At 43.4% G+C, this 27,345-nt stretch overlaps 1 protein-coding gene across 1 annotated transcript in view; it reads right to left on the bottom strand.

The window, feature by feature from the left end:
* Positions 1 to 26,180, bottom strand: part of LOC147684384 (transforming protein RhoA-like) — an 86,165-nt gene extending 59,985 nt beyond the window's left edge. The window contains exons 1-2 of the mRNA XM_086940311.1: positions 26,126 to 26,180; positions 229 to 386 (exon numbers count right to left, since the gene is read on the bottom strand). Coding sequence (XP_086796437.1) covers positions 229 to 384 — 156 coding nt within the window. The 5' untranslated portion in view covers positions 385 to 386; positions 26,126 to 26,180. The remainder of the gene's footprint in view (positions 1 to 228; positions 387 to 26,125) is intronic.
* Between the last annotated feature and the right edge of the window lie 1,165 nt (positions 26,181 to 27,345).

Raw genomic sequence — 27,345 nt, 5'->3', positions numbered from 1 at the left:
TATGCAATTAAAGTAGGCTATGTAAAAGCTGTAATCCGCTACAGTAGCTAGTAACAACTAGAGGCTCTTGGTGACGGCCACACCCTCCAAGTGGTCCTTAAGATTAGAATGTCAGGAAGAAACTAAGCCAGGAATCTGAATTCTTATTCAAGATAAGAAATAGCTACTGTGTAGGTGGGAACGCTGGGCTCTGCAGTAAGGAGTATGAAACAAGTAAATATTGCTCACCTGTTTACTGTCCACTTCAATGTCTGCCACATAGTTTTCAAAGACGGTGGGGACATAAACTTCTGGGAACTGGTCTTTGCTGAAGACGATGAGCAGGCAAGTTTTTCCACAGGCACCATCCCCAACTATCACCAGTTTCTTGCGTATGGCAGCCATATCTGTAAACAAATGAAAAGGGGTGAAAATTGATCAATGAAGCCAAGTGAACAAATGCTTTGCAAATAAGGGACCTCTGGGTCGACTGGATTCATCGGCCTAGGTTCAAAGAACATTAGCGCCAATACTGAATGCATAGGCTTCTACGACAAGATGCCCAACGTTCCTTGATCTTTAAAATATTGCTTTACACAATTCAGCTACAGTGGGAATGAAGGAGGAGGGTTTCAGTTCTTTGTTGTGAATACTGCAATGCAATTCCCCCAAAACCTCTTGTGGCTACAAGTGGGGATTCTACTCCACAGAACATTATCACACATTTCTTGGAAATACTAGTTGAAAAGTGACCCAGAGGTAGTAGTTCTATGGCAGACCGGAGGCTTCAGATTATGCTTCTCTTTCTTTAATGAGAAATTCAGAGCAACCAATCAAAACACTTCAAACTTTAAACTACATATCCCGCGAGCCCAACAGCCCAATGTCCCATCCAATCATAGGGGTCATGCCTCCCTATACATATCAATATGACCGAAGTTCTTACTCTTTCTTTGCTGTTGTAATGGCCGAGCAAGTGCATTTTGTCTTTTATTACCTTTTGAAAGTGCACTGTTTACTTTGGCGCTTTATCTGTGTTGCACTTGTAAGAGTTGGTGGCAGAGGGTTCCCCTCACAGGGGCTCATTGATTGCCCTATGGCATTTGCCAGATTGGAGTGGGAACTGGGATTTGGAGTGGTTTGACCGCCGGAGTGAGGACAGTCCTCTTTCTGTTTTTAGCCTTGTGCATGGTCCTCCGAGTCTATGGCTTTGCAAGCTTCGCAGTGCGGCACTCGTGGTTCCTGTCCTCAGAGAACGCCCAGTGGAGTGAATTGAATGTTTTATTGGGGCTCTGCCCTAGGAATTGAATGTTTTATTGGGGCTCTGCCCTAGGGATACTGGCAACTCCCTCCACAATTAATTGCCCTGGCTTGGGCAGTTCAGCCCTGTTTGTCAGCTGTGATATGAGCCCAAAACTCTTCCAGCTCCGGCTGCTCTTTTTCTTGGCAAACAGCATGGCGTACAACGCTGAAGAGGAGGATGGATATATGGAGTATACAGAAGTGCCATATGAGCATCAGGTGGAAGAGAGGTTGGTGGAAGCACTGTATACTTGTGCAGGATTACGTTAATAGGCCCCTGATTAAAGCTTTGAGGGCTGTAACACAGCCACTGGTCCGTTATGGTAGGCGAGAGTTGGTGGGACCCCCTGGGGATTCCTTCTCCAGTGATGTTGCAACCAATGCCACAGGCTTTGCCCAGAGAGCCTCAGGCGGTGGTTCTTCTTATTCTTCAACATATGTCCTCTCACAGACTGCTGCTTTAGTCCTTCGGGACCATGAATCTGAGAGTGCACCGTCACAGGGTCCTTCAGAGGAACTCTGTGGGTTCAGCACCCCATCTGACAAACTGGTCTCCTACAATCTCTCCCGCACCATCCGAGTCAAACGCACCCCATTAGATCCTCAGCCAGCAAAGCGCCCAAAGCAATGCGCGCCATGCCACTGCGGATGTACTGCCGGTAAGTCATAAAAATCTGCTCTTTGTTCCTGAAAACATTGTTCACCCACGCTCCATGTAATGGGTGCCCCTTATAGAGGTGGCTCATGTTCAAGACAGACTGTGCAAAGACTTTGAATGGGAGGTTTGCAACACCCCGAGGTCAGGATGCCCTCGACTATCTCTCCTCAGCAAAGTAGTGGAAAACCCAGAATTAGATCCCTTAATAGTGACTCTCTTCAAGATGTTTGCCAAGGAACCCAAAATATGGTCTAGATAGGGCATGGTATGAGAGCCAAGACAAGCTGCTGGACCTTCCCGACCTGCTCACTAAAATTCTTGAATTGACCGGCCAGGCGAAAGAAGCAAATTCAAAACTGAATCTTGGAAAGATCCTTGAATGGGCCCAAAGAGCGTTGTGTCTCCTCAGCAATGCTAACTGCGATATGTCAACTGAATGTTGTAAATCGTTTCTAAGGAGGATTGACTCAAAGCTGGTGAAGTTGGTCTCTATGGAAGCAGGTCCTTTGGCGAATAGACTGCTTTTTGCTGGCAAATTTGTTAAAGTTCTAGGGAAGTATATTACCACATTCTCTGCCTTGGACAAGGACCAAACGTCTATTAAGAAGGTGTTTCACAGTGGACTTTTTGCTAGGGACAGGCACTTTCGAAGTCGAGCGCCAGGCTGTTGATTCAATCATGCTTCCAGAGGCTACTATTGTCAAGGCAGAAGTGCTCCCATCGGATCCTCCAACTTCTACCCCACAAGTAACAGAGTAACATAGGCAGTTGTGGTGGCACCCAGCAAGGCGAATATCAGGATGGAAACAGCACAACTTACTCAGGTAAGAGTTCTTCCGGCTTCCGCAGCCTGGGAAGGGAGGGGGGGGGGGGGGGGGGGGGGTAGAGAGGATACAGTTGTACCTGCACAATTAGGGGGTTATAACTCAGGATCCGTGGGTCGTGCAAAAGGTTCACATTGGAGTTTTACCCCACCCCCTCAGCAGGGAAGGCACCCCACTCTCTCCCGCTCAACCCCTTTAAGTAGAGAGCAGTTTCACAGACAAAGAAATTTGTGCACTTCTCTCAAAAAGAGCAGTAGTGCTGACTGTACCTCAGGGTTTTGTCAGCACAATCTTCCTGGTTCCGAAGAAAGACCGCTCCGTTCGACTGGTCCTGAACCTCAAACATTTCGACTCTTGTATAGTGTATCACCACTTCAAGATGGAGGGCATACATTTTCCCTGCAATCTTTTACAAGAGGGAGATTGGATGGTCCGTCTTAACCTCAAGGAAGCTTACTTGGTGGTCCCTACTTTGACCCCCCAAAGATTTCTTCAATTTCGTTGGCACGATCACTGGTATGAGTTTACTGCCATGGACTTTGGCCTGTATTCAGATCCATGGTGGCTCACCACGTTGCTTCGACCTGTAGTTCAATATTGCGGGGAGTAAGGTTGATCATATATCTAAATATTCTCGGCATGGCACGGAGCAGGGACACAGTTCTTTATCTCTCTTTGGAGGTTCAGCTCCTTCAGGATCTGGGGTTCATCATCAATTCGGAGCAATCCAATCATGGTCCCTTCCTAGACTTGGAATAAGAAGAGTGCGTGCTTCTCCGACTAGATCATTAAGGACCTTGGCTCGCCTAGTAGGTCTATTGGCGTCATCCATCCAAGCAATTTTTTCGGGTTCCCTTCATTATTGGGCCCTTCAAAGATTGAAAATCTATCTTCGGAAGGGATTGTCCTATTTAGAGCGAATAGTGTTATCAGGGGAAGCCAGGATGGACATTTCTTGATGGTTGTATCACATAGATGCCTGGGACGCCAAAGCCCACGTTGCGTCGGTTCCAGAAGCGTTCATGGAATCAGATGCCAGCCAATGGGGTTGGGAGGGGGCCCCGGTGGAGACAAAAGGTAGGTGTTCTAACAGAAGAGCTTCATCTCCACATTAATTGCCTCAAGCTGTTGCCAGGGTCTTGTGCAGTTGGCACCCTATCCCGCGCAAGATGAGTTGTTGCACTCTTCTGAGAATGGACAATGTATTGGCGTAATGATACATCAGCCGCCTTGGTAGGATGAGATCCCGTTTTTGGTGGAGATTGCTAAGGATTTCTGCCCTTATTATCTCCAGCAAAAAAAATTTGGATGATGGCGGAGTATATTCTGGGTCAGCCCAATGTGACAGTGGACTCAAACTCTCAGTTCCTACGCGATTGGCGACTCCATCCCCAGGTTTTACACAGGTTGATTTTGCTTTGGAGTCTGTACACAATCAATTTATTTGCATCCCACCTAAGTGCCGATCTCCTGACCTTCTACAGTTGGAGGCCGGATCCACTAGCAGCCAACTTGGATGCTTTTCTCCAGTCCTGGTCGACGGGCCTCTTGTAGGCGTTCCCCTCTTTTTTATGACCCAGAGTGAACTCTTGTAAACTGTCAGCAGATTGCAGAATTGGTCCTTGCGACCCCTTATTGGAAGGCCCAGTCTTGGTTTCCTGTAATGCTGTTGCTTTCTTGCGCTCCGCTAGTGTGGATTCTCTCCTTCCCAGATCTTCTTTCCAACCCGATGGATCACCCGCACCCGTTGGGGACTCCGGGGCGCCTGTCACTCATGGTGTGGAGACATTCAGGCAACTCCGGTAAGTGCCACATTTTCACAGAACGCTAGGTTGTTCCTGTTTCAATCTTGGGCTCCCCTCTACACAAAAACAATTAGGTTGCTTGGTGCCGATGAGTATGTTGATGTAGTGAATGGGGTGTTTATTCCCTGGGGCAGCTGTTCATAGGATTGTGAATTTCTTATGTGAACTAGCTAGGGGTTAGCCTACAGGATGGTTAACACTTCCCATTCTGCTAGGTTTGCTGAATATCCTTATCTGGATGTCAAACCTGTGGGTGAACATCCGTTAGTATGCAAGTTGCTTAGGTGTATTCAATTGGTCCATCCCTGTCAACTGAAGTATTCTATGTTATGGGATGTTGATGTGGTGTCACGTTGTCCCAGAACATGTCCCTCTAGCGAGGATCTCCTTCATTAACAGCTGTCTGCTAAGCTGAAGCTAGTGTCTCGTTTCCTATAGACATATTATGGATGACCAAAGGACTTGAAACAGTACATTTGGGGTTTGCTTGGGGTTCCTGTCTGGGTCCCCGTTGCTAGGGGTTCCTGTCTGGGTCCCCGAAGTGGAATAAATGAAAGGCCTCTGGGATTATTAGTTGTAGATGAGCTGGAAGAGTTTACACACCTGTGTTGTGTAAACCTCATCGCAAGCTGAACCGTCTCTGGTTGTTGCTCCTCTTTGTGATGAGGACAGGCCTGGATACGTTGAATACCTCAATACTGTGACCTGAGGGATATGTGGACTATGACTGAACACAGAGTGGTGATGCTGCTGACCACTAGAGGATCTGCACAAAAAATACAGGAGCACAAAACACCTCCTGGGAGATATAAATACATATATAGATAGATATATCAGATTGAGAAAGGCTGCGAGACAGCTGAAACTTGTCTCTGAACGTTCTTTTAACCTGCCAGGTCGTGGAAGGCCCAAAGCATTAAAGTGAAGTGAACACTTTCAGTCTTCGTGTGTGTGCTCTGTTGAAATACTGAACTTGATTATATATCAATCCACCACTCTTCAGGAAAATCAAACTGGAAAAACAGCAACCACGAACTTGTTAATGCATGAAAAGCAGTATTTTTATTTTGCAAATAAATCGGCAAACTCACTTGACACGTTTCGAGGCCTAGTCTCTTGGTCACGAGTGCCGTTAGTGGTATCTCATTGGTATGAATAAACATGTAAATCACATGCAATGCAATAGGTCTCGCAGTTGGAGTTTGAGCTATTGGCATTGTAAATGGCAATGCCTTTTATTTACGTGTTGGTTTTTAAAACATAAATAAAAGTTATTTTCATTTACAAAGCCAATAGCTTAAACTCTCGCAAATGCGATACCTACTGCATTGCAAATGCTTGTTATGAAAAGAGTTGGGTATCTATTCATCACCTGACATCCAAAAAAAAGTCATATGGAGGTTCTAGTTGCTGTGTGTCGGATCTGTGCTTATTTGTAGACTTAACAATGCACATGTGCCCCGACAGTCAAATTGGAAATTTCCCAGCATTATCTGAAACGCGAAATTCTGCACATTTCTCTACATTCACCCCATTTTCTAAATCACAAGTCGCAAATTGTAGAAATTAATTCAGAATTTCTTATCCACATTTTTTGTCCTTTGGCCTAATTTCAAGGATCGATGAGGCTGGTCCCGCTGCTTTATCCGTGGCCAGAGGATCCATGGCAGATTATGTGGCAACCTACTTAAATAAATGTCTCTTCATGGATGTTTTGTAGAAGCAGTCCACAGATTGCAATTCAGAATGCTCCAACTTTGCTCTAGTCCAAGTGACAAAGAGCAACATTTTTCTGAAGGCAATCTTCAAAAGTCCGTAAGGGGTAGATTTTGAAAGCATAAATTTAAATTATACCATTGCTTTTAGCATTACAGAAAAGGTTTAGCTGGGTGCAAATATCCTCTCTACTGTGGGAATAATCCGCTGCAAACAAATGTTCTACCTCCGAAACACCAATATCAAAAGCAGTGTCTGGGTGTACAAAACAGCTGCACACTCCTCTAGATGCAGTTCTCCTGAAGACCTTGGGAAGATGGCAACCTCCCAGTAATAGATGTTACAGAATGCAACAGAAGTACTAGAAAGGCAGTATTAACATAAGAGACTTTCAACCCTAGGTACTTTTCTTAAAACCAGATGGACCCAGATCAAAACTGGAGCAAGGATGGCACTAAGTACTAAAAATAAAAGTGGACTACGCCAGATGTAGAGGATCCAAAATAGCCATCTATTATTACTCACCAAGCTGCCAAAACCTTTGTGGTTGGACAGAAAAGGAAATGAGACTGACCAACAGCCATAAGAATGAGAAACATGGGTGGGTTCAGTTAGCGTGGGTTAAAAAACAAAAAACAGTGAGCAGCACACAAAGAACAGAGTAACACGAAGCAGGTATTTGGCAGGGGCTGCTAGGAGTACACAAGGGAGTGAGCTGGATAACATGCACCCTCTTGGTAGTGCTTAATCAAAAAAAAAGAGATTGGTGAGAGAGTGCAAGTCAGTCAATCAAAGGGACTGTAAAGAGGCTATGTTCCAAGGGTAAGGAATGGTCCCCTACAAGGTTCTGGACATTCCAAGTCCTCTAAACAGTGCTGCTAGCTGCTTCTCTGGCCCCGTAGTTAATTCCTCATTCTAAGTCCTCTAGGCAGTGCTGCAGCTGTGTCTCTATTCACAGAAGCAATTCCTAATTCTTAGTCCTATAGGCAGTGCTGGTAGCTGCTTCTCAGGCCCCGTAGGTAATTTCTCATTCTAAGTCCTCTAGGCAGTGCTGCCAGCTGCTTCTCTGGTCACGTCTGCAAATCCTCATTCTTGGTCCTCTAGTAAAAACCAATATCATTTACTCCAATAGCTCTAACTTTCAGAAATGCAAGACCAATTTCATTGCAAATGCATTTTGATCGTGAACGCACTGTTCCCGCTAGTTTAAAATGAATGCAGATAGATGTTATCACCACAGGCTCACGGCCGCATAGTACGATCTTTTCCCAAGGCATTACGGTCACGCTGCAAGACTGCCTTACACTCTGACCTGGTTTACCCCTTCCAAATATATCCCACTGGCTTGATTGGTGAGGCTGCATAATTCAGGTTACAGACTTCTAGAAGGAGTGTGGTTCACCACTTTGACATATTAATAATTAGGGTGCCCCCCCCACCCCCCCAAGGTACTAGCCCCATTGCCCCTATGTATTGTTTTGGGTAGTGGGTCTTTATACCCTTGCAGACCACTTATAATGGAGACGTTGGAGGGCTCTTGCTCAGAAGAGTATCAGCCCTACACTGAAGACTAATACTATATAGGAAAAACAGGCTGTGGATGCCATTGATAACTTGGTGCAACAGTCTGTAAACACCACCTTAACCGTTGCACTTCAACAAATCATGGTGCAATTTAACAGATATCTAGTGGTAATACTGAACCAAAGTCAGACAAATGGCCTCACTTGAAGGCATTTGATTAACTGAGTCAGCAGTTCTTAACCTCTGACTTCTGTCGACTCCCACTAAATCCTTAGTGGAACCCGGGGCCCACCACTGAGACAATGTTGAAAGCCTGGGACAGCCAGTCTAAGCAATTTCTAGGATTTTCACCTTAAAACAACCAGAGTTGCCAACTTTGGAACTAGGGATCCAAGTTTGAGACTCTGCGTTGGCTCAACATCCTGTGATTCTGGCCAAATTAATTAATCTTCTTGTGCCTATGGACAGCAACTGGATACCTTTTACATGTGATTAGCTGCGCTCTACAAATCAGAGTATTTATTTATTTTTTTAAAGTTTTCACCAAACAAATGCTCAGATTTTGAAATATTTTGTGTAATTTATCATCAAATGTAGAAAAAGTTTTAACATGTTTTTATTTATTTTTAGAGTTTTATATTGCGCAAACTAGACCCGATAATCAGGTATCAGAGCGCTTTACATGAGCATCAGTTTCGTTACAGATGGACACATTCATTTTTGTTAGGCACAGGAAGATTAAGTGATTTGTCCAGAATCACAGGATGTGGAGTGTCGTTGCGAGACTAACACAGTGCCCCAGCTTCGAGGTCGCCCGCTCTAGCCCCAAGGCTACATCATCTCCCCAATTAATTAGGAGATGAATTAATTAACTCATTGTTTCTTCCTTATTTTATATACCCGAGGTCTCCTTTTAAATGTTCTGAAAGTCATTAGGGGTACCCACAATGCCACAAAACTTCACCAATTCACACTTGGAAAAAATCATCTCTAGAAGCAGAATACCTAGAGAATTAGGTCAAACAATTCCAAAATAAAGACATCAAGCAAATAAGAACTGACTTCACACCGTGCTGGGACTAAGGTGTGGGAGGCGATTTAGGATCACAGGAGGAAATGTCGAAGGCAACCAAGGAGAGTGTGCAGTCTCGCCACAGAAGACGGTAGAATAGCTTTAGAGTGTGAATATATATACATATATATATATATATATACACACATACATACACACACACACACACACACATCTCCAAAATCAACTTCCGTATTTCAACAAAGAGCACACACACACCAAGACTGAAAGTGTTCACTTCTCTTTAATGCTTTGGGCCTTCCACGACCCAGCAGGTTAAAAGAACATTCATCCCAGGAGGTGTTCTGTGCTTCTGTATTTTGTGTGCAGATCCTCTAGTGGTCAGCAGCATCACCACCCCGTGTGCAGTCATTCTCCACATATCCCTCAGGTCACAGCATTGAGGTATCCAGGCCTGTCCTCAACATGAAGATCAGCTACAACCAGAGACTGTTCAGCTTGCGATGAGGTTTACACAACACAGGTGTGTAAAGTCTTCCAGCATCCAGCTCATCTACAACTAATAATCCCAGAAACCTTTTTATTTATTCCACTTCGGGGACCCAGACAGGAAGCCCAAGCAAACCCGAAATGTACTGTTTCAAATTTCAAGTACTTTGGTCAATCTAAGATAAGTACATAGTCTTTTGTGTCCTCTTTCTTTTGCAAGTTCCCACAGAGATGTACAAAGTAAGACTGGAGTGAACTGTCGTATGATGTGAGGTGCCCTCAAACAGAGCTCAATGGAAATCCCACTTTATAGATGACAGCGAGTAACTTTCACCAGAGATGGGGGGGGCGTGCTGCGACCAATATAGAACCATAGTCATGGAAGGGGTCTTTTAAAACATGAAATACAGGCAGCCATATACACCTTGGACAAAGGCAGCCTAACAGGACCCACAATGATGTGCGCATATGCACACGGTAGCCAAATAGACATTTTTAAGGCTACAAGCGTGAACATTTGTACCCAAGAACACAATATACACATGCCACCAACACAGGTAACACTCACACGAGCAGAAAAGAGCCTGCATTTATGAGGAAAACCTGGTAGGCAATCGCCCAAAAGTGATGCAAGTAAAAGGGCCTGGACAAAGATTACACTACCATCACCAACTCAGACTGGGCAACAGCAACACTCATTCAGAAATGGGGCATATTTTGTTATTACCAAGCAAGTAGACTAAGGAGGACAGGGAAAAAAGGAGAACACCCCCAATCAGACTTACATCATGATGAGTTCCAGGGATGTGGAATTCCTATAGCCCGACGCCCAGGACATATTGTTTGGGGTTAAGGGCAACACATTTTCATGTGTATTTTGTCCTTGGAACAAGTAGGCCCAACTCTCTGCAGCACATTCACTTTGGCTGTTTGTAGTACCACATTATGGATCAGGGAAGGGCACTGTCGGCAGTTAAGGTAATTTTTTTCCCCATACGTTAATGCTGTTCAAATTTGTATTTGTGGATCATTAATTGAAAGCCTTTATTATTAGGGTGCACGCACTAAGTAAATGTTGTTGGTTGTGATTGCACTACTGAAAGTGGTTCCAGTATAAAATTGTGTACACACGTTTTCAAAGCTTAGCAATATGAGGCTATGTATAATGCTCCCAGCATGCTCGCTGACTTGATGCAAATATTTGCAGAAGCTTGAAAGCAAGATTGAGGATTCTTTGCTTTCAAAATAAAATGTTTATTAAAAAAATAAAAGCAGGAAAAAAACATTTTACTAAACTACTGTACAATTTCAGTTACCATTTCTTTGAGGCATCATTCAGTAACATTTGTGGATGCATGCTAGTATTTCCCAAAAATATTCATAATGGAAAATCAGGGTAACCAGTTTCAATAAGATTATGGGAAACAAAAATAAACAAGCATTGGCAAAGCCAGTAGGTCTGAAATTGGTCAGCTTTTTAGCTTTGTCAATGTGTGACTTGTTTTGGCATGCTTTCTGTAAAACCTTATTGGTGTGGGAGCAGTCGGGACCATACCATTATAACAAACAATGGCAAAAGCAAAAATTGTTTTTGGTCTCAAAAAGCACACACTGCCGCAGAAGTTATTGGCACTGAACAAAACTACTTTGGGTGGCGATATGCTCCTTGTTAAAGAGCAGAATGCTGTCACTCACAGTGAAGACAGCCTATAGAGAGAGAATTTTAATGAACACAAAAGGTCATGGTCAATGCCAGACCAAAATAGGGACCCAATTATTAAAGAAAGTCTCAAAACTGTGCCCATTGTATTTGTGTTTGCATTAAGTGCAGCTATACAGCTTTCGTGCATTCCCAAGAATTTACATAAGTGGGACAAGGAATAGTATTCTGAGAAAATATTGTTGAACTGCATTTTAGAATGAGCAAATCTGCATGCGTAGATTTGCACATGCGAAACTGAGTGTTTGCAAATTCATTTTCCCTCCAACCACTTTTTTTCCCAACTCTGTTAGAAGTTTACTTCTGCTATTGTCAGGAGTAAATTTCCAACATTTCTCAGTACGGGAAAAGATTAGAGAAGAGCTGTTGAAAACCCTTAAAACATGCAAGTTAGTAGGTTTCTACAGACTCAAAATGGCATTCTAACCCGTGAACTTTTGTTTACCACTACCTTCAGCCCCAGTACATAGATCTACAGAAACGCGGCAACATTAGGGGATTGCAAGTATTCAAACACTACTATGGTATGAGCCCTGACATAATCAGAGAAGCTATATCAGAGCTCTTATATAATGAGATTGCTGCCATAATTTGTCGGTGCACTACATGTCAAAAAAGGGACAAGTGGACTTTGTAACAGGACAAGTAGATTTATGAAGCAAACTGCCCCATGGACAAGTAGATACTTTATTAAATTCCACAACCATGTGAGTTCACTGGGTGAAATACAGTGGGCATGCCAAAAAACAACCAGGGCTGCAGAGCTTTTCAAACCATGTAAAGTAATGTCATCCATCAGATTGCTCTTCTGTCACAGAAAACTGGATAGACTTCCAATGCCAATGCTCAACACAACACTGAAACCTAAGTCATCTCTGTAAAGCACTTAACACCCATTTACTTTTTTCTCAAGCCTATATTCTCCCTGCTGCACCAAACTAATTTCAAAGTCATCATGCAACTCCTCATGATCTCATCTCTACGCACTCAACCTATTCATAATTTTGCCACCATGCTGCACTGCTTACCTGGAACAGGACTGCTGCCTCAGTTTGAAATATGCCTCCTCGACCATCTTTAAGTTTTTCAATGAAAATCAGTTCCCTTTATCGCTTTTGATCACAGATGTCACTTTTGACAATGTACATTAATGAGGACTACACTGTGACTGATCTATATTGAAACACCTTCCTTATATACTTCTACATTTCCCACAGCCTAGATTTTGCTTAAAAGCATAGAAAAGTCATGTGATGCCAACCAAGTGAACAGCAAGATATGGCACTCTTTGAAACAAGCAGTTTACCACCTCTAATGACATTACAGATGTAGCAGGCACGCAACAGTAAATCTATTTTTAGTGAGCAACGACTGTTCATGTAGCATCAGCCACTTAAGCCACTGTGCATCATCATGGCAGTGAGAAACCACTTAATATAATATACCGGCTCATGGCCATTACACAATGTATCCTTCTTGAGCAGTTGTTTACAGCATCTCTGTCTGAGAATGGGTGAATCTCTGTGGGAATGGGTGAGCAGCAGGCATGCTTCGGCAAAATAAAGGGACAAAAAGAACTTACAAATTGCTGTAAAGGGAATCAAATAAATGAACAGGTCAACACCCACGCCAAGCAGGCGTGCCCATTATATTATGCCCATTATATTATGCGTAGATGAATGACACCCAAACTACAAAGTCAGCAAACTACTGCCGATACTTTTATACTTTTCTAGCCTCCTTTCACTGGAGACTGAAAGATCACACGTTAGGGTTTTACTTAAATGGTAGTGTTTAGATGGGAAGGAGATTTCGTAACCACAATTCTTAAAGTTAAATGATGCCCAAGAGCAATAATATTTGTCTGAACCTGTTCCAAGAAGATCAATATTGGATCTACTCCAATAAGTTAAACAGTTATGACTTACAAAGCTTTTATAGTATATAAAATAAACCAATTCACCGTTTGAAAAACGTAAATAGGTACATCTTGTAGGCCCTGCACCAGGTGACTAGAAGCAATGAGCAAGACTCTTGATGGAGCAAACCATCCTTCACCTGGGTCCTGACAGATGTAGGATACTCAACAAGAGCTCTCCAGTGGTTTTTTTTTAATGTACAACATTTCAACAGTGAAATATAAATATTATAAATTGTACAGTGGTGGTTGCCACTGTATAGTTATAATTAGACCAGAGTCCCTATAGGAAAAGCATTTTTGTTTAGCTAATAACTTTGGAGCTGTTGGACAATGTAAAGACGTTTAACAAAAACCAAAACACACTCAACCCATGGCTTTTTCATGGAATGTTTTGAGCTTGTCTGTCCAAAGGGGTGCAGTGCTAAAGTAATGTATCTCAAGTTAATTCCCAAATGCAACTTTACTCTCCGATACAGAAAAAAATTTGGCAACAAGTTAGAACCTTATGCAGAATGTGTTTTTTGTGATTCGATGTTAATCTTCAGCAGTTTGACAAATTAGTATTCTAAGACTGGCTTAAGTTTGGCATGAAGGGGGTTAAAAAGTTAATATGTGGGCCACTGATGCCTAGATGTGGTTTTAATGTCCAAGTCAAAAGGGGACCAGGTAATCCTACTGGCTGGCCACTGATTAACAGTATATTATGGCATCCATTACATAACTCAAGGCCCTGGTCCCTTCAGCCTGGAATTGAATTTAAAAATATATAAAGGGGAAGGGTGAGCCCCCCGCCATATGGGGTGCCCCAAATGGACTCTTGTCCCTTTGTTTAGCTGGCCGTAACATTGACAGCCTTTTACAAGACTCTTGGATATAGTCTGCATTAAAATGTATTGTAGTAAATTACATGTTTTGAGGGTCACAAAAAAAGAGCACAAATGAAAGGGTGATAATAGATTTTTAGTCACAATATAATTCATTTCCGGGTGGTGTTTCAATCATTTTAGGAATTCTTTTATATCTGTAGGCGAGTTTACCATGTGGAAAATGATGGCCCTCTGCTGGGGATTTGATGAACCCTGTTTGAGAGAAAACTTCTCTCACGATTTTCTCAGGGTTTATGAAAGCTTCTCCAGAAGCTAAAATGAGAACACATTTCTGTGAGTGAATAAAGTTTGACATACAGAGTAGAACATGTACTTCCAACTGCAGAAGCATCCTGTCAGCTGATTCCCCAGTGTTTTGCTGCACAGTCGAGTACAAACATTCTGTATTCATGACAAAAATGTGGCGCACTCCAGCCATCTTGATGGTGGAATCAAAGCTGTGAAACTGAAATGAAGATCCTTCTAAAAAGACTGGACTAAAAGAACCAAACGAGCGTTTTCGTTTTGTTACAGAAATGGTTAGCGTTCTAGAAACCTATGTCAAGTACACATTCCTATGAGTCATCAAATAGCTTCCTCATTCCTTGCAATAAAACATTCTGAAATGCAGAGAAAAGCATACTTATAACACCTGCAGCAGTCTGTCAGTTAACTCCCTGGAAAGCAACTGTAGGTTACCGGAGTTCTAATGAACATTTGCATTCAAGAAAAAAGCGAGGCATTTCAAAAGCATTTTTGATGGAATAGGAGCTGTTGAATTTGAAGACTTTTCGGACCAGGAGGCTGAAGTAAATGTGCCCTGACAAGCTAATGCAGATATAAAATCAGTGGGTTAAAAATGAAGGGTAGGTATGGGACTTTACTAATACGAGGCATAATGTATTTTTAAAGGGGGTAAATACAGTTAAAGAGTGAGACATCTGCATAAGTACAGCAGCTCCTTTCTACATCCGTTTTTTCAGCATACGCATTGTTTCAATCGCTTAACAGCTGCACACCTTTAAAATACTAACATTTTGGTATGCGTATGAGGCAAGAAATGAACTTAACACTATAGTGAAATTTAAAGTGAGACAACAATTAAGTGTGGAGAATTACTTGGTGTTGGAAAGGTGATTCCTTCTGAAGGAGAGGACGTATTTTGGACTTAGTGCATGAAAGGCATTTCCCTCTTTCCCTCGGTCTCCCTCTTTCTCCCTCCCTCACTCTTAGCGGGCTCCCTCACTCTTAGCGGGCTCCCTCACTCTTAGCGGGCTCCCTCACTCTTAGCGGGCTCCCTCACTCTTAGCGGGCTCCCTCACTCTTAGCGGGCTCCCTCACTCTTAGCGGGCTCCCTCACTCTTAGCGGGCTCCCTCACTCTTGGCGGGCTCCCTCACTCTTGGCGGGCCCCCTCACTCTTGGCGGGCCCCCTCACTCTTGGCGGGCTCCCTCACCCTTGGCGGGCTCCCTCACCCTTGGCGGGCTCCCTCACCCTTGGCGGGCTCCCTCACCCTTGGCGGGCTCCCTCACCCTTGGCGGGCTCCCTCACCCTTGGCGGGCTCCCTCACTCTTGGCGGGCTCCCTCACTCTCCTTCCCTCTCCCTCCCTCTCCTTCCCTCACTCTCTCCTTCCCTCACTCTCTCCTTCCCTCACTCTCTCCTTCCCTCACTCTCCTTCCCTCACTCTCCTTCCCTCACTCTCTCCCTCCTTCACTCTCTCCCTCCTTCACTCTCTCCCTCACTCTCCTTCCCTCACTCTCCTTCCCTCACTCTCTCCCTCCCTCACGTTCCTTCCCTCTCCCACTCTCCCTCCCTCTCGCTCTCTCCTTCCCTCACTCTCCTTCCCTCTCCCTTCCTCACTCACCCTCAGTATCTCTCTCTCCCTCCCTCGCTCTCTCCCTTCCTAGCTCTCTCCCTCCCTCGCTCTCTCCCTTCCCTCCCTCTCCCTCCCTCCCTCTCCCTCTCCTTCCCTCGCTCTCTCCTTCCCTCGCGCTCTCCTTCCCTCGCGCTCTCCTTCCCTCGCGCTCTCCTTCCCTCGCGCTCTCCTTCCCTCGCGCTCTCCTTCCCTCGCTCTCTCCTTTCCTCGCTCTCTCCTTTCCTCGCGCTCTCCTTTCCTCGCGCTCTCCTACCCTCGCGCTCTCCTTTCCTCGCTCTCTCCTTTCCTCGCTCTCTCCTACCCTCGCTCTCTCCTTCCCTCGCTCTCTCCTTCCCTCGCTCTCTCCTTCCCTCGCTCTCTCCTTCCCTCGCTCTCTCCTTCCCTCGCTCTCCCTCACTCTCTGCTTCCCTCGCTCTACCTCTCCCTCGCCATCACTCTCCTGCCATCACTCTCCTGCCATCACTCTCCTGCCATCACTCTCCTGCCATCACTCTCCTGCCATCACTCTCCTGCCATCACTCTCCTGCCATCACTCTCCTGCCATCACTCTCCTTCCCTCCCTGTCCCTCCCTGTCGCCCTCCCTCCACCTTGCCCGATTGTGCCCGGGTGAGACAGCTTCTGGGCAGGCACACTCACAAACACAGCCTCACCGGAGCACTTCACACGTCTTCAAAAGACACTTCGTATGTTAATGAGGCTTTGTCACCTCTTAGCCCCCCTGCAGCCCCACTCTGACTACGAAGGGAATCGTAGCAGCAGCAGTCTGAGTCGCGCTGCCGCAGGGGTATTTTGCTGACACTGTAAAAAAAAAAAATTAAACACGGGTACATGTCTGCAAGGTCCGCGGGCCGCCAGGGAAGGCTTGCCGGGCTGCCCCTGGCCCGCGGGCCGTACTATGAGTACCCGTGATCTAAACAAATCAAAACACTAGGTGATGTCTTTCCACACATAGCACTTGAGCACTGTATAGTTTTATTATTAAAACTGTAGGTCGGTGTAAATGTAATGCGTGTTCCAATTAAAAATGTGTTGTCTGTAATGCAGTGTGCTACCAGACCATGCATACTCCACTCTAGACAACTGCATTCTACTCTGCAACACTACTGTATACCTGTAACTTCACTCTATGCCACTCTGCCACACTGCACTTTATGCCAAAAAACTATACACCAGGATTCTCCAATGTTAGTCCTGGAGAGCTGGATGGATCTATACCAGATTTTCAAGATAACTACATTTATCTAAATGTGGATATGCTAAAAATCTGGCATGGATCCAGCCCTCCAGGACTGACACTGGATAACCCTGGTCTAATCAAAACACAAAAGGGATGCCAAGGGTCTCCAAAAAAACTAATTGTTTAAACACTCATTAAGTTGTGTGAAGAGAGAAATATATATCTGTTGCAAGGAGAGAAAGTATATAAACCCATCTGCCCACCCATTGGCGGAGTCTCGTCATCTGGGTTGTTTTGTATAGATTGGTATCACACTATTATTTTTCACTGTTGCAGTAGTGGTATATAAACATAGGTCCTGACGAAAGCCATTTAGGCTGAAACATGTTGACCACATAGACATCTTTTGATAGTAATATGTGTTGTTATACTATCACCACTGTTTTTAACCTTGCCTTTATGATGACCTTCCTATTAAAATTTCGCTTTTGGCATCACAACAGGCAATTTTAATCACTATTTCTTTACATTATTGTTACATCCTGCACATCTCTGTGTATAGTTTATCTATGCTGCTACTCCTTTAATAGCATGTGCCATGTTTGTGTTTCCTTTTGATTCTACATTCCTAACAGAGCTTTGCTCATACAGCATTCTCCACTGTTTGTCAGTTGTCACCTGTATCCTGCTGTGTCAGGACTTGATGCTGTGCTGCTCAATAAACCTTCTGAATACCTCAAGCTTTCTTGGATTATTACAAATTTTGGCGACGAGGACAACCTTACTCCAGCCATCTACAGCACAGGAGCGGAGTTTGAACCCATTTTGGATCATTTTACAGATTTATATCATTTCTACTGGATTTCCTGCCTTTGAAGAGAACTTACTGCCTTGGTGAAACGTTGCTCATCGTTCTCTGCAAGTATTTCTATGGAACTACCTTTTTATTTTCATTTATCTACTTCAAATACCAAATATTGCAGTTTTCTGACCTTTAAGTCTGCCTGCATCTTTTGACTTTTGCCACCCTCAGCGCGACTTCCCAGCGCGACGTTTCTGTGTACTTCCATCTCCGTGGCAACTCTTTCTTTGTTCGTCGTCATCGTGGAGCGGAGCGTCATCGCCTGGCAACCATCGGCATTGTTTACTTGGCGGAGAAACAAGAGCCACCACGTCATCGCTTGGCAACCATCGGCATTGTTTACCAAGCGGAGAAACAACGTCACCGCAATGCCATTGCCCAGCAACCACGTCTTCGGGATTTACGTCTGCCTCATCTAGCGTGTCAACGTCATCACGCTACAACGCCTTCACGCACGTTACGTGCCGCCATTTTGTTATTTCGTTGCTTAGCAACGCATCGACGAGCGAACGAGTCCGTTTCTAATCGCGTTTCCTGCTGTTTTTCCCCAATTTTATTAGCGCTTGCTCTAAAAGTGAACCATTGTTTTAGCGCTTACCTTAACTTTCATTTTGTTGTTTACTTACACTCCGTTTCTTCAAGTTTTCCGGCAAGTGTACTTCCAGCAACAGTTCTTCAAGCTTCAACTTCCACAGTACTACAAACTCGATCACCACAAACTAAGTGATTCCACATTGGCTTAAGTACATTTTATTCAACTATTGCTCTTATCTTTTGAGTGTTTGAGTCTGCACTTATTTATTTATTTATTTTTGTTTTGTTTATTTATTTCATTCTATTTTTTTTTATTGTTGTTGCTACTTAATCTCCTTCTCCATGCAATTTGACCCCCCTGCTAAGTTTTTACAGGTTAAAGGTGACCCTCCCATGCCTTGGTCAAGGTGGAAGGAGGAGTTTTTCAATTATATGAAAGCCATTGATGGGGAGCGCATGGGATCAGAAAGGAAAAAAAGCATTTTGTTACATTGTTTGGGTTCTGAAGGCCAAGAAATCTTTAGAACTTTACCTCAATTTACTGTACCTAGTGGAAGTGGTGATTCTGTTAATGTTTATACCGAAGCTCTTGGTAGATTAGAGAAACGTTTCAAACCCACTGCCAATATTGCCTTAAATCGTTTCAAATTTTATACTAGAGCACAGAAACAAGAGGAATCGTTTGATGACTTTCTCACTGCTTTAAGAGCCCTGACCTTACATTGCAATTTTGGTGTTATGGCAGATGAGATGATCCGTGATCAGATTATTGTTCATGTTAAAAACAAGAAGGTACAAGATAAGCTTTGGTGTATAGGTGATCCTAACTTAGAAGAGACCATAGCCATCGCTAAGTCTACTGAAATGTCGGAAAAGTGGATGGACATAGTAGTTAAGCAAACCTCAAATTCTCATCCCAGTAAAACTATTGTAGAGGAAGAGGTTTGTATTGTTAAACCCAAGGTTGATGATAAAAATGTTATCCCTTTTCAGTCTAAATATAAAAATTCTGTGGGTATTAATAACAGAAGATCGGATTTTGGAAACCCAGCGTTTTCATGCTACAGATGTGGTAGTAAATCACATATAGCTTCCTTTCAGGGCTGTCCTGCTTTAAACAGAACTTGCAATATTTGCAACAAACTAGGACATTTTAGTAATGTATGTAGGGAAAGAAGGTACAATTCCCAAGGTCGCTCTGGACGATCTATTATGCCCATTCCCACTAAAGTATCTTCTGTTAGCATTGTGGATGAAGTTAAACAGGAGGTTGAACGTGGATATGTCGTTTCTATCCTTGGATCAACCAGTAGGAAATCTCCTAAATGTACTTTCCACATTTCATCCATCGCTATCGAACTCATGGTAGATTCTGGATCTCCATGGACGATTATTACTAGGGAATACTTTAATGAAAAGTTAACAACAGTTTGTTACAGTTCTGATTTACAACCCTCGGATATTTTAGCTGAAAGTTTCAATGGTAATGCTATTGATATTGAAGGTTTCTTTAATGTTCTTTTATGTTTCAGAGGAAGGTCAGCTCAAATTAAGCTTTACATTGCAGTCAAAGGAATCAATGTACTGGGTTGGCATGATCAATGGGAACTTGGCATTACTTTAAATCCACGTGCCAAAGATCCCATTTCATTGTGTAGTGAACAGGATATGATTAGTTCTATTTCTGATGTAAATGGGAAGGATAATGTTATTACTTCATGGAGTGAAAAGTTCAATAAAGTTTTCTGTGACCGTTTAGGTAGACTGGAAAATTTTGCACACAAAATTGTTCTCAAAGAGGGTGCAGTTCCAGTCAAACAAAAGCTTAGAGGAGTTCCTTTAAATGTTAGGGACGAGCTAAAAGAAATGTTGGATGACCTACTTAAAGACAATATTATTGAGCCCATTGAATCGTCTGAATGGGTTTCTCCTATCGTTTTGGTACGCAAACCTGACCAAAAATTAAGGGTCTGCATCGATTTGAGGGCCTTAAATTCCAATATTGTTATAGACTGTCATCCCCTTCCGAATATTAATGAGCTGGTTTCCTTGTTTGATGGTGCGCAGATTTTTTCCACTTTAGACCTTAGATCTGCGTATCATCAAATTGAGCTTACTGAAGATTCTAAGAAATACACAGCTTTCATCACTCCTATGGGACTGTTTCAATACAGAAGGATGCCGTTTGGGTTGGCGTCCGCTGCCTCTGTTTTCCAACGCGTCATGTTTCAAATCTTCAGGGATCTTGACAAGTTTGTAAAATGCTTTCAAGATGATATCTTGATTTTCTCAAAAAATGAAACTGAACATAGTTCACATTTGAGTGTTGTGTGCAAAAGATTGGAAAATTCTGGGCTTACTCTCAAGGCACACAAATGCAAACTTTTTAGGAAGTCAGTTGAATATTTAGGCCACACTTTGTCGGGGGAAGGTCTTGTTCCAAAGAAATCAAATGTAGATGCTATTCTCAGTGCTCCATCCCCAAAGAATAAGGAACAACTTCTTTCTTTCTCCGGAATGTGTGAGTACTACAGTAAATTTGTTGTAAACTTTGCCACCAAAATGGAACCTTTAAGGAAACTTTTAAGGCAGTGCAATGATTTTGTTTGGGATACTGAACAAGAAAAAGCTTTCACTGAAATCAAACATGATATTGTTAATTCCCCTACTTTGAAACCCTTTAGAATTGGGAAAAAATGCATAATTACTACTGATGCAAGTTTGTACGGTCTTGGGTGTGTGCTATCTCAGACAGATGGTATGCTAGAATGGAATGTAGCCTTTTCTTCCAGAACATTGAATGAAACTGAGCGCAGATATGCGGTTATTGAACGTGAATTGCTGTCTTGTGTATGGGCCATTGAACACTACAGAATTTACATTTGGGGCAGTGAGTTTATTTTAAGAACGGATCACAAACCTTTGGTGCATATCCTATCAGCTGGTGGTGGTTGGAACTCGACTGCTAGGATTGCACGTCTTTCATCCAAGTTACAGGAGTACCATTTTAAAGTTGAATATATTCCAGGGAAGAAAAATGTTACTGCCGACTGCTTATCACGCCTTCCGTGTGAAAGTAAAGCTGACAGTGTGAATAGTCTTACTGAAGTTGATTTTGTATTAGGCCTTACGGATCTAGTTTCTTCCCAGTATCAAGATATTTCTGAACAGTTTTGGATTGAATGCCAGGATAAAGATGAAAAATTTGTTAAGTTGAAGAAATACCTTTTAGAAGGTTGGCCTAGTAAGAATAATGTTGAATATGAGCTGCTACCGTTTTATAACATAGCGGAGGAGTTATGGTGTGAAGGTGATTTGTTTTTTAAATCTGAGAAATGCATCCCACCTAGTGGTGTGCAAGAGCTCATTCTCAAATTAGCACACAAGACTCATCCAGGAATCTCAGCCATGAAACGTATTATAAGACTTCATTTCTGGTGGCCTGGGATGGACAGGTTCATAGACCGCACTGTTAGAGAATGCGATGAGTGCTGTAATAGTGATAAGATGCTTAAATTACATGTTCCACCCCTTAAGACAGTTAAATGGCCAGAGTGTCCATGGAGCAAGATAGCCTTTGATATTTCGGGGCCTTTCCAAGTTTTACCTGAAAGTTCACGTTTTGCGTTGGTCATTGTAGACTACCATTCTAAATGGCCAGAAGTGAAATTTGTAGCTAAAATCACTTCTGAAGTTGTTATTTCCTTTTTCAAGGAAGTTTTCGCTAGAGAAGGCTGTCCTTCGGTCTTGGTGTCAGATAATGGTGTGCAGTTAGTCTCTGCTGAAATGAAACTGTTTTTACAATCCTGCAACATCAAACACATTTGTACATCACTTTACGAGCCACATGAGAACGGGCAAGTTGAGCGCTTCAACCGTGTTCTGAAGGGTTTTGTCTCTGATGCTATCAAAGAAAAGGGGGATTGGTTGAACCGCATTAGACAGAAACTTTGGACTTATCATATAACCCCTCATACCACCACTGAGATCAGTCCGTTCAAATTACTTAAAGGTAGGAATCCTGCGACTGACGTGCCCCTGGTGGCTCAAAGAAAAATGTGAAGGCCTGGTGGAAAATGGTTGTGATGTCAAGGAAGTTGCAAGGAGAGTATGTGAGAAACAAGATAAGTCTGCAGTTTGGTACAACAAGAAGTGGAAAACTAAAGAGCATGATTTGTGTGTTGGTGATTGGGTCAGAATTGCAAAACCTTTCTTTGTTAGCAAAGGTACGAGTAAGTTTGGCAGACCCATTCAAATTAAAAAGGTTTTCAGTAACTCTATTATTACTCAGGACGGCAAGGCCTGGAATTTAAGTAGGGTTGCTAAGTGTCCTACACAAGATGCCTCCAGGTTTCAATCTCATCTCAATGTAGACAGAGATCACACCTCTGACGGTGGGTCTGAGTATGGTTCTGACTCAGTAGCCTCAAGAATTAAGGATGATAGGCGTATCAGAAGAAGACCTATTTCTTTGCAAGATTTTGTATAGTATGTTCTTCCATGTTTAGTTGCGTTAAGTTTTATACCTTTCACTTTCTTTTAAAGAGGGAGGTGTGTTACATCCTGCACATCTCTGTGTATAGTTTATCTATGCTGCTACTCCTTTAATAGCATGTGCCATGTTTGTGTTTCCTTTTGATTCTACATTCCTAACAGAGCTTTGCTCATACAGCATTCTCCACTGTTTGTCAGTTGTCACCTGTATCCTGCTGTGTCAGGACTTGATGCTGTGCTGCTCAATAAACCTTCTGAATACCTCAAGCTTTCTTGGATTATTACAATTATCACATCCTTTATGCACTGCAACTTCTAACCCTTCAGCTGTGACATATTTTCTCTCACTGTTTGACACCATACCAGTAACCCACAATACCATACAGTGGGACATCTGGGTGGTACCAATCTATACAAAACAACCCAGATGACGAGACTCCGCCAATGGGTGGGCTGATGGGTTTATGTACTTTCTCTCCTTGCAACACATATATATTTCTCTCTTCACACTACTTAATGAGTGTTTAAACAATTAGAGTTTTTGAGACCCTTGGCATCCCTTGGGTGTTTTGACTAGTTAATTGGGGGATAGGATGCAAGCAGGTCTTTAAAAGGTTCCCCTTTGACCCTTTCTTACGGTTAGTGTTTTGTGTAACCCTGGTCTAAGCCAATGCATTTTATGCTGCAGCTCATCACCAATCCACTTTAATCTACTGGACTCTACCCTGAACCAATCTAAGCTACGCCACTCCACCGCACTCCAAGTCACGGCACTAGGCAACTGTAGTCTCCATTACTGCACTATACACAAATGTACTCTACGCCGTTCTTCTTCGCACTACATACTAATGCACTCTACTCAGTACTGCACTCAAATCTGCACCACTGTACACCACTCACTCTGCAACACTAATCTACAATCTGCATTGTACACCACTGCACTCTATGCCACTCAAATACACATGTCACTACACAACTCTACTCTCCGCCATTCCACTCTGCGACACTAACTTTTAGCCATGCTTGAATATAACATAGCTAAAACATTGGCAAAGCCAATAGCTCTTGCATAGGTGAGACCGACTGGCTTTGTCAATGTTTGTTTCTGTAAGTGGCTGGAGCGTGAGGAATTGTGTTTCAAGTAGTTCCATAAATTCTTGGACACGGTGATCTTGAAAGAGGGATTGCCCAAGTGTCTTATTAACAACAATGGACCGCGGATTAAAGTTTAGTCAATTAGGAGTTTTTGAAGAGGAATGAGATAAAGCACAAAAATACATTGGTGTGTCACCCTGAAGGAAATAGAAGCGTTGAGAGGTTTGTGTGATTAATGGTATGATACAATTGACCAAAAGTAGTCAACTTAATTGGTAGTGAGAAGTTACAATGATGTGGGCATATCGCATTACACCCCGTTAAGTAACAGGATACAGTCCTTTTGCCTTAATGAGGAGGAGTGCCTTTGAAAAAGATAATCAAGGTTTGATGAGCGAGTCAAAGAGTGCGGAGGGGGCACCAGAACAAGCAACGTCAAGAATCAAAGGGAAGCAAGACAAATGCAGAGTGTTATCAGAAAAATACCACAAGGAATGCCGACATTGATATGGGACAGATGGTTAAAATAAAAGAAAGCAGGAAGGTTAAAAACATGTGCAGTGGAATTTCAACACTGAAAAGTTTTTCGTAGATCTGTATAACTATCCAGAAGCAGAGACATTGAAGGAAGTGAGAAGGCAAGGGATTTCAAATGGGTGGAAAGTGAGGGGAAGGTTGCCAGGAGTTAGAGGGTGACTGAAAGAGGAAGTTGAAATGACAATGGATGTTGGAAATGAGGAAGGGAATAACTGTAAGGTAAAGGTTTGGCAGAGAGGTGGTGCGTCCCAAAAGATTACACAATATTTTATTTAAGAATATTCCTCAGCCCTTATTCAGTGCTCTCACTTTAGATTCTTTAAAGTCTATAAGTTTGATGTTACACGGATATTGTTAAAGTTTAAATAGAAATGCGTATGTTTTTAGTGTTGTGTGTATTTTTAGTTGAGGTTTAACATGTACTATTTTGTTATGGCAGAAAGGGGGATGTGTTATGCTTAGTATTTCTTTAATAGCGGCATTTAGCATGGTGGCTGGTTCTAGATTCCAAGAAGGTGGGATTGCATGGGAGTTGTGCAAGTAGGAGGTTGAAGTTATCTGGATTAATAAAGACTTTAAAATACAACTCTACGGTTTGCCTATTTTCTGGAAATATATCCCAAGGAATCTACTATGTCAATGCGTGCTTTCCAGCCCCAAAAATATTTTATCATTTTTTTTCCAAATAAAAGGAGTGCCCAACAGTTTCCCAATTAGAGCCCTCCCTCCCCAAACTGAACAACACTGACAAAGGACCAGCTTCCAAAGCCAGACCCACTGGGTTTGTCAACGCGGTTACAAAATATACCTGACAAGGGAATCCGATTAGTGTATCGCACGCTCTGCTGAGCAATAAACTACAGTCCTCAGACGTTCGCCTTAGCAAAAACATGTCTACGGTTCAATCATATGCATCTGACAGCGCAAATCTCGTTCAAACGCCAGGAAATATTCGAAAGGGAGGTACCGCGCCCACGTTTATCAGTAGAATAAAAAAATATTCTCCAGACATGACACGATACGTGAAGTAGGGTCACAGAGGTACCAATGATGCTGCAATTTACGTCATTTGTATAAAGGGGTGAGAAACAATAGGATCGTACGAGAGCCAGAACTTTGATCTAAGTAAACTCAGGAAAAAACAAGGTGCGGTAAGTGCCGAAAAAGTCAACGTCAAAATGGCGGGGGAGGGGGCGGCAGTTATCGCGTCCAGGGCAGTCGCGCCCCGGCGGGTCACGCGCAGCCCCACTCCGCCCAATCACGAGCGAGCCTGGCGGCGGACGTTCAGTCCACTGTCTGGCGCTTTAGGATCAGTAGCAAAATGCGTAAGGGCGTCCGCGCGCTCCCTTCGGACCAATCGGAAAGGCCTCGTGCGCGCGCGCGCCTACTCGGGGCGCGCCGTCAACGCGGACATTGGCGGCGGGGGGCGCGCGCTCGAAACCGTAGAACCAGTTAACACACAAGGCTTTTTGTTTTAAAGACCACTCCATTGGGGGGAGGGGGTGTTGGTTTCTCACTAATGCGCCGAACATGAATAGCAAAAGAACGCCAAAAAACCGCCGTCATTTCGCCCTCGCACCGCGGCGGAGGGATACCCAAGACTAAGACGGTCTCGACCGCTCCCTCTGAGCTGAGAGATCGTTTGTGTGGCGCGCGTCGGTGCGTTCTGTAGCAGCTCTGCGCGTTAAGCGGCGCTTATTAGTTCTCTTTACCGTGTCTCTCGCCGTTTTCCTTCTCCGCTCTTTTTTCCCCTTCCCGACGGAATCCGCCCGCCCTGCTTTGCGACAACGCGGCGTCGGTGGAGGTTCCGCCCACTTCCTTTGAGATTGTCCAGTGACACTACGGCATAAGCGAATTGGCAAACGAACTGCCCAATCGCCAATTAGCTCCAGGGCGAGGAGGAGTTCCTGCAAAGGGTGAGGCACCGTCGCGGATGTTCCAATCAGAAAACGGGTGGGAGGCGGGGCTCGGGACTTTAATGGGCAGGCCAAGACACCCAATCCCCTGTTCGGAGATGAAAATGAAGAACCCAAAAAACGTATTACATGGACCATGAGAAGCGAGGCAGTCTCTGCCAGGAGCCAATAGTGATGTACTAACTTTTATGAATTGTGACGTCTAGGGCGTGGTGGGATACAAGTCTTGGTTCTGGCAGCTTAAAGAGACCCCCCTCCCCTTCAGATATTGAAACAAGCATATGCAATGCAATAGGTTGTTTATTTATTTATGCCTTTTTATATAGCGCGGACTTTACCCGAAGGTGTCAGAGCGCTTCACATTAGGAACAGAACTGAAATGAGAACATTACAAGTGAACAAATTACAAAAGCAAACGTTAAGTTACATGAGGCAATAGTGACAATTGTGAGCAAACAAAATACCAGAGGTAGCAAAGGTACGTTACAGGAAGAAAAAGTGACATGTGTGCAAGTTACAAAAGACACACAAGAACAAAGTTACGCAGGCAATGGTGGCACTTGTGCAAGTATCTAAAGAAAATAAAATGTAAGAGGTAGCAAACAGTGTGTTACAAGAGTAAAGTGACGTGTGCATGTTACAAAAGAGTACCAAACACAGGTAGAAGGGTAATACTGCAATAAATGGTAGAACACACTGGGAAGGCACTTCCATAGTCATGGAGAGTAGAATTTTCTATAATGAAAGGTCTTCCTTCAGGTAATAGAGAGTGCGTGAATTAAATTTGGGAGTGTCTTTGAAGGAGGAGAACTTTGAGGTCAGTTTTGAAGGCCTGGGAGGAGGAGGTGGTCCGGAGATGAGCTGAGGTCTCACAGTTGTGAAACTTAAAACTTTTGGCGCTTGAAAATGACAATGTTTTTACTTTTGACTTTTTATTTGCAGTGGAGTGCTTAAATTTACATAGTGCTGTAACCATTTGTATGACTTTATGGTGCTGGGGAACCTGCAATTACCTG

The sequence above is a fragment of the Lissotriton vulgaris genome, chromosome 10, assembly GCF_964263255.1.
Source record: "Lissotriton vulgaris chromosome 10, aLisVul1.2, whole genome shotgun sequence".
NCBI classification, from domain to species: Eukaryota; Metazoa; Chordata; class Amphibia; order Caudata; family Salamandridae; genus Lissotriton; species Lissotriton vulgaris.
Note: the sequence above shows the minus strand (reverse complement) of the source record. Positions and strands in the feature narration are given on the sequence as shown.